The 8,436-nt window shown below is 46.5% G+C and overlaps 1 protein-coding gene across 1 annotated transcript in view; it reads right to left on the minus strand.

Annotated features, from left to right (window-relative positions):
• GALNT2 (polypeptide N-acetylgalactosaminyltransferase 2) overlaps positions 1-7,074 on the minus strand; it is a 104,886-nt gene extending 97,812 nt beyond the window's left edge. The window contains exon 1 of the mRNA XM_075495860.1: positions 6,854-7,074. Coding sequence (XP_075351975.1) covers positions 6,854-6,982 — 129 coding nt within the window. The 5' untranslated portion in view covers positions 6,983-7,074. The remainder of the gene's footprint in view (positions 1-6,853) is intronic.
• Between the last annotated feature and the right edge of the window lie 1,362 nt (positions 7,075-8,436).

Raw genomic sequence — 8,436 nt, forward strand, 5'->3', positions numbered from 1 at the left:
GTTACCAAAAAGTCAACCAAAAACATTTTCTAGGCTGTCTGCTGGAAGTATTATTTTTAAATAGTTTCTAGGCACGCAACAAGGGTTACTCTCTTGTGACACCCAGTACCAATATAAAGGTCTCTCTTCTATTTGGTAGTAGAGTATCATTGTGAACGGCTTTCTAGCAGACAATACCACATCTCTCATCTGACCTACCATCATCTTAACAAAACAGTATCAGTTATACACAAGCACTTGGATACCACATAACATTATAAACCAAAGAGAAAAGGACCAAAAGAACAGACAAGACAAAAGAACAAAAAAATAATCAGGATTTGTAAGGAAAAAATGTGGAATTATCGTGTAATTTTGAAGACAGAGATTGAGGTTCTCTAACATATGTTTAAATGGTTTATATTTTGTTTTTCTAGGTTGGTCTAAAGACCGAGTGATGACAATTCCATTTTGGTAACCACCACTGAGATGGATCTTTAATATTTTTACTTCGTATGAAGTAATATTGTGCCTTTTCTACATTAGAAAAAAGTGCTATTATATCATTTCTCATGTTGTATTTTTTGAAGGATCTAGAACACATGAAAAGAATGACTGGCATTTATTTGCAATACATCTCAAAACACAAGACAAAACAGGTAAGGTACATGGCACACTTCATTAGTGCACTAAATTTTTAAACTATATCTGTCAAAGGACATCACTACAACTTATAAACTTTGTACACGGAGATCACAGTAAGCAGCAAACCACAGCAGCAACGGAATAACACGGAGAAGCACAGCAAACTAATACAATACCCACATGAAAGGGAAAAACTAGGGGAAAAGCTGGTTAACTATGCTGTTTCATATGAAGCTACTGAAGAAGTCATTCTTGTTTCCCCAACCCCTTCTGCCATCACTACAGCCCTGGTCTACTTCTCCATTTATGAAACAAAATAGCTATCGGTAATCCAAGAGTGATAGCATCTGTACCAAAGCCAGAGTCATCAGTTTCTAACCTGGCAGGTTGCAGGGGACAACACAACAGTCGTCTAGCTAAGAATTAATTTCTCACTACCCCTCCATATCAACAGGAAAAAAAACCCACTGAAGCATTTCAAATAGCAGGGGAGAAAAAAGGAAGAGCCCAATATGGCCATAGACCTAAACAGACTGCACAAAATCTGCATTTGACTGTCTTGTCATTGCAATGTTAAATTTTATGAAGTAATCCACAAAAATAAGTGACTGAATTGCCAAGACAGTCATTTTGTCAAGTGACATATGTTAGATTAAGAAAACATACATGTACGACAAACTTCAGAGACTCATTTTTACATTCTAGTGAGAGAAGGACAGCTTTATTATTGAAGTGCCTGGGCATTTAACTTCTTTCCCATTTGTTACAGAATTGTATAGAAGAAAAACGTCTATTAGCAGAAACTGTTACCTGTTATAGAGAGGAACATCCTTTTCTATCTCCTTGCACGTTCTGGGAAGTGAATGCCACAGAATGGACACATGATAATTTGACTTTTTTAACCTTTGATATCTTCACTTGTCTAAAGATCAAGATATCAGAAATCACATCCAATGTCACATCATACAAGGGACTGAAGTTACACTTAAAAATGATGCAGCAAACTAAACTTAGTATTTAGCAATTAAAACAGGCAATGCCTTCCTCAGATGAAAGCAAACACAAGTGGAGAGCTTACTTTTAACCTTCTTCCAAAAAGAAACTACTGCCTTCATGCACCTTGAGAGAAACAGTCAAAAGAAGTTACACTCCACAGTTTCATTCTCTGACAAAAAGAGGTTAATGCACCTAAAGTTAACACATTTCCTTTTTCCTCCTACTTAAACCTTCAAAAAGAAACTTAGGTACACTAAATCTGTAGTATAAGTAGCGCTCTTGCTCTCCTATGTACGTCATTATATAAAATGGCAGTAACAGCCTCATTTAACAGTAACTGAAATAGTTCAGGGGTTCCAAAAAAAGGCAAAAAGAAAGAGGAAAAGAAAGCTTTGCGTATGCTGAAAGGAGTTATTCTAAAGTTTTATCCTTGTAGAAGAAGAACTTACAAAGCTTGTTTCTTTTTTCCCTGCTTTCCCCAAAGCGATCAAGTTACTTTTAATCAGTCACATACTCAAGGCAAACCATCACCTTTTACCTTTGGATTTATTTCATCTCAGCTAGCTCCATGGTACAGCCACCTATCAAAAGCCTGCTCCAAAATTTTAAAAACAAACAAACAAAACCACACATGAAACAACAACCAAAACCAGAATATGGAAAGGAAAAATAGCACTATGTACAGGGCAATAACCAGTTCCACAGGAGAAGCCTGCCTCCTTGTGGCTCAACTAACCATAAATTAGATTTCTCCAATTTGTTCCATTACACCCAGTAAATCTGGTGAGCCAAGAGAGTTGCAAGCTTCTAGCTGAAGGTGTTTTGCGGGTTAGGTTTTGTTGGGGTTTGCTTTTTTTTCTTTTTGAGGGGAGGGGGCACATGGAGTTTATGAAAAAGAAAGTTGTTTCTAATTTTAAGAAGCACTGGCAGAAGTTATCCATCTCTCATTACTGAAAGACTGCTTTTAGCCTCCTCCTCTAGATAGCAAAGACTGGGTGGGAGGGGACAGAGGTCCAACTTAAAAACAACTGACATTCTTTACATGGCAACAAAAGCAAAAGCTTGTCAGCACTCTGGCACCTAAATCCAGAAGGCTCCCAACCTTGGCTCAGCTGTGGCTTAACCTAGCAGGCCTCTCCTGATGCCTTAGCTTTGAACAGTAAATCCCCTTTCTGCCTACAGGTCTCCTTCAGGGTATGCCTAGGAGGATTTCACTCTTGGCAGCAGCGGTGAAGCGTTTGGTGCTTTCAACAAGATGCAGCCATTCCTCTGTCCTGCCTGAAGGGCTCAATTACACGGGGCTACTTTCTTAATGCCTAGAAGAGTAAGTTCTTCAGAAAACAGCTGGAGTTTTTGGCTGGGTTTCAGGGGGGGGGGATTTTGTTTGTTTTGGTTTTGGTTTGTTTTTTTTTTCCAATCCAGTCACTCTATTGTGCAAGAGCTTAGTGGCTAAAGAACTCAAAACCTATGTGACAAACACAAATTCAAATTCACACCAGCCTTAGGAGGGGATCACGTCATCAGGATGACTTTGGCTTGGGAGAATATGAGTAGCTTTCTAACCATCTTGCAGAAGCTGCTCCATTTTGTGCAGATCAGACGGAGCATGAACAGCTTTTGCTATGGGTTAGGAAAGTCATCCATGAAAAGAAGGGAAGTTCCAGTCTCCACTCCAAAGACTTTTTAATATAAAAAATACAAAGTGAACACAAAGTTAAGTGAACACAAAAGTAGCCCACATTTTTCTCCGTCTCACAACTGTTGGGCTTGCAACTTACTTTCTTCTGTGTCACAGCCTCTGTTTTAGGAACTCTTTCTCTAACCTTTAAACAAGTGAATCAGAGACACTCTTTCCAATCTACAACCCAGTGACCTAGCTGGAAAAGGAGTGAACGGAACCCATGGCGCTCTCATGCTTACAATCCTTTTAATTGGAGATTCACTGGAGGGGAGAAGGGAAAAAAAAAAACCACCACCAAAACATTTCTGCCCACTCCAAGCACACTTTGAATGAAAGGCTTTGACTTTTTTTTTTTTTCTTGAAAAGAAAAGGGTAAAGAAAAAGGTTGCCACACCCTAAACTCCAGACATGGAAGACATCATTTCTTTCTACTACAGTTTTTATGCCTAGGTCCAGAATGAGAAGCATTGCACCTTCCTATGGTTTTTTGTTGCTATTACTTACACATTTACTAATAAGATAGCTTCTGCCTTGTGTGCTTCAGACCCTTGCATGCCTGCTCAGCTCCTACCAGGCCAGAGTGCTGCACACAGGGCTGTGGCGGGGGCCAAAAACTTAGGCAAGGCTGTATCATACACTGCAACATCCAAATAGCTTCCTAGATCTCATTAGAAAGGTTGTAAATGGAGAACCAAAATAAGTAGAAGGTTACATTAACTCTGACACTACTCTAATAAGAAAAGCAAAGAGAAGAAAAAAAAAAAAAACAGTCACTCTTCTCTTACTCAGGTGCAAACACGTTCAACTCTACTGAAGGGAAAGAGAATTGGTGGTGTTCATCACATCATGGGACTGGCTGCCATATCAAACAAGTCCAGTATGTCTGGATAACACACTAGGTCTGTGTATGGAAAAAAACATTCTGTTTGTATAACCCAATCTGTAATTAACATGCAAATTACTTACACAAATGAAGAACTATCCCCTCCCGGCTTTTGTAATTTTATAGACTGAACACGGCAAAGACTTCAATTTATTAAAACTGATGTTCTTCTGCAAGCAGCTCTGTTTCCATTATATTGAAATAGTGGGCAAGTAATAAGGACTACAAGAAGTCATACACACCAAGAAATTTACTACAGCAGGGTTTCTGTTTGTAAGTTTAAGACAGTTTGTGTTTTTGCTTTATACCAGGGTCTGACACTAAGTTAATAAGCCTTTTATTGAGATCCAAAAGCTATTACATTACACACATCTTCCTCTACTTACATTTGCTAACCTATGCTGAGGCCCAGGATTAAATTTTACGCTTCGCTGACAGAAAATAGAATCCTAAATCACCAATCCACACATAATTGTTAATTTCCCCACTTGTTTCTTGTGGTCACAGAACCTACTTTCTTCCTTTCCATGGCCTTACTTTAAACTTTCACATTTTTAAACCTAGCACTGAGCTTCAGCTCAGGCCTATGAAATGTCTCATTTTCTTTACATTATCTTTACTAAACTCTCCCAATTACCCAGACCAGTTAAGGTTTACTAAATTTTGCGTAGAGCGATAACAAATTCTACTACCAAAGCAAGTATCAGGATCATAGATCTCTTAAAACCATAATAAAAACTCCTACTAATGTCAATAATAAACAGCAGCAGGTTCTAGCAGATTAAGTACCAGACTCATACTCAGAAAAAAATGGTTTCTTTTCTATTTTATTCCCACCTAGTCTTCTAGGTGACCTTGGGCAAATCACTATCCCTACATCGCAGTTTCCCCAGCAGTAAAAATGAATTGAACAGAGTTGCAAATCTGGAAACTCCAAATGAAACACACCATAAGAGTTAAAAATATATTTCCCTATCTGCAGATATATTTGCCTTGATAGCTTTTCTTTATCACATCATACATCAGGAGCAGCATAAGATTGCTTTTACTTTCTAAATACACTCTGGTGGTTCTTCAAGAAAGGCTTTAGGCTACTGCCTTACTTTTTATCACATGCTTGATCTATTTCTGGTACTGTATCTACTTTGAAGGACCAAGAGCTTGTATTTAGTAATACACACTTAACACTTGTTTTAAGATATTATGTCAAAAGTTGCTGTTGAACACATTCCTAAGCTACAGGGAGAAAATAAAACAGGACACATCAGGACAGAGAGCCAATTATCAACAAGCAGCGACTCATTCTCTAGACCCTTGCTCACGTAAGTAATCTTTTAAGTAATCGTGCAAGTATTTGCTTCCATGACCTGCCACGGGAACCAGTCATCAGCAGATTTTTACCAGGAATACATGCATTGATGAACCGAACTGCATCAAAGCAACATAAAAATATTCCTCTTCTCATACACTGCTAGACTTAAACACTACTTTTCATTTAACAGGAGACTGCCATTTATTAGCAAATAACACTGCTTAACTGCAGTGCACATCGCTCACTTGCCCTCTTCCCGTTTCTGGGTTTGTTTGGGTTTTTGTGAATTATGAGAAGTTTTTTCACCTTTTCTATTCCAAAATACAAGACTTAAACAACAGGTTTTAAAAGCTCTTGGTTTTGCTAGTCTTTGGGGGAAAAAAGCCCACAAAACAAAAAAAGTACTTATTCATAATTAATTTTTCTAAACAGAGTTAGTGGATAAAGTTGCCACTTCCCACATCATGCCACAAAAACCTGTTTTCATTGACATAAACGTGAACTATGACGTGCTTAACTTCCAGCTATTTTCCTGATCAATGAATTACTCCAACACATTGAAAAATTTCCTTCATAAGTTGATGGACAGAATAATGAAAAATTACTCCTGTACTGTCAATAGATAACTTCTTGAACATTAGTAACTGAGCCGTTAAAGAAAGGAAGGGAGAGACCTTCCACACCACAGACACGAAATGTGACAAATCCAGCTATTTCCTGAAATATTGCAAAACCGATCGGAAAACGGCATCTTTTAGGCGTAGCGCTAAGGAGAAAGGAAACCGCTGTGCATCCAAGAGCGAAAAGAAAGGGGAAACGCATTTGCAGCTCGGATCCTCGCGTATTCTCTAGGTGGGAAGGCGAGCCCAAACGACTCCGGTGCCGGCGGGGAAAGGAAGGAAGAGGCAGACGTTATCTGCCGGGAGGGGAGCGGAGCCGAGGCGGGGCCCCCCCAGCCCCGGAGCGCAGCCCCGGCCCCCCCCGCCGCCCGCCCCGCTCTCCCCTCCCACACCAACTTCCCCCGGCCCGGGACGTGGCCGGCCGCAGTTGGATAGGGAGCGACGTGACGAGGCTGAAACCGGTCTGAAGTCCACAAAGAAGCCATCTGCCTACGGGAAATGGGCCGGGGAAGGGCGGGCGGGGGAGAAGGAGAAGCCCGGGGGAGTTTCACCCCGCCTGAAAGCGGGCACCCGCCGCCCCGCGGGGCTCGTGAGGAGATCCCCCCGCCGCCCCTGCCCCCGCCCCGAGGACCGGGCAGCGCCGCCCCCAGCCCGGCCCTAGCCGCCCCGCCGCCGGGGCACGGAGCGGGCGCACCTTCCCCGCCCGCCCCGCGCAGGGCTCCGGGCTGGGCTCTCACCTTCCTGCCGCCGCCGCCGCCGCCGCCGCCGCCAGCCAGCGCGGCGCTGCCGCCCGAGTACATGTAGTAGGCGATGCCCAGCACCCAGAGGAAGGCGAAGCAGAGCAGCAGCCGAGACCTGCGCCGCATCCTCCCTCCCGCGCCGCCGCCAGGCCACCAGGAAACGGCCAGCAGCAGCCGCCGCCTCCGCTCCTGCTGCCGCCGCCGCCGCGCAGGGTCAGGGGGCAGAGGGCGAACGCCCGCCCCCCGACCAATCCCGCGCCGCTCGGCCCCGCGGGGGGCGGGGCGGGGCGGGGCGGGACTACCGGCGTCGCCATGGTTGCAGCACGCCGCGCCGCGGGCCGGGCCGCCGCCTCTTCCCTCACGGGCCGGGGGCTGCGTGACCCCCGCGGCGGCAGGGCGCGCACCGGCACGGCCCGACTCCGCCCGCCCCTCCCGCGGCCGGGCCCTCCGGCCCCTCCCTGCCGGCGGCCGCCGGGCTCCCCAGCGGCTGCCTGAGGGGTGCGCGCTGCCGCCGCCCCGTGAGGCGGGAGCCGCGCGCTGCGCCTCGCGGCCAACGGCCGGGCGGCGGGGAGCAACCGCTTCCCCTCCCTGAGGCGGCGGGGCCGCCCCCGCGGCTGCGGCTTCCCCGGGCGGGCGGGGAGAGCAGCCGGCCCGCGCCCGGAGCGGCGGCCGGCGGGTGCCGTGCCGCGGCGTGGCTTCGGAACCGCGCTGGGGGCCGCCCCGCGGGCGCGGTGCGCTCCGGGCCCCGGCCCGCCGCCTCCCACCCCCGCCTGCCGCGGGCCGAAAGCGGCCAAGTGTCTGTGTCCGTGATCTGTGGAGCGGCCTGCGGGCTCCCTGCGGAGCTGGGGCGTGGGCAGCGCCGGGAGCGGGACCTCTGACGTGAGGGGCGATCCCGGCTCGCAGGGTTTGCTAGTGGGCGCATCCCCGTTCAGTGCAGTCTCCGAGCCCCGTAGTACACCAGTGAGGTGTTGATCACTCCTCTTTTGGGTTGTCTCGCTCCCACCCATACTGGCTGATTATATAGAGACTCCCAGGTCCGCAGAAACTGCAGGCTGGCCACCACAAGTCGTGTCTCTGTCTCTCTCCCTGCTGTTCCCACTGAACAGTAGGGAATGGAGAACGTGCCTTGTTCTCTGTTCTGTTGTAAAGGTGTTGTCCTCGAAGTCACTTGAAGCACGTAGTGAGGCTGGTCTTCATTAAACCTCAAAGGTGAAAAAGCAAAGTCCTGTTGGATGACGCCCAGTGTCCTCTGCGTGACAGGTATCTGCATCTCATTTGATAAGTCTCAGCCTTTCTCACGTTATTCAAGAGATTCTTCCGTGGCCTTATGGGAGACTTCAAGGTCCTGGCAACCCCGCCATACCACTGAGGTTACGCAGCTGCTCCCCTTGCACTTCTGGGGTCGCTGCATTACTCAGGTAGCGATGCCCACTCTGGAAGCACGGTCACCCCTATGCAGGGCTAAAGGGACCTCCGGGGGACTCTGCCTGGGTATTCCCAGGAGGTTGACCCAAGTGGGGCTCTGCTCTTAGAGGCTGGTCTGTTGATATGGGGTCATTGCCAGGTAAAATTACCTTTCT

The sequence above is a fragment of the Mycteria americana genome, chromosome 3, assembly GCF_035582795.1.
Source record: "Mycteria americana isolate JAX WOST 10 ecotype Jacksonville Zoo and Gardens chromosome 3, USCA_MyAme_1.0, whole genome shotgun sequence".
Classification (NCBI taxonomy): Eukaryota; Metazoa; Chordata; class Aves; order Ciconiiformes; family Ciconiidae; genus Mycteria; species Mycteria americana.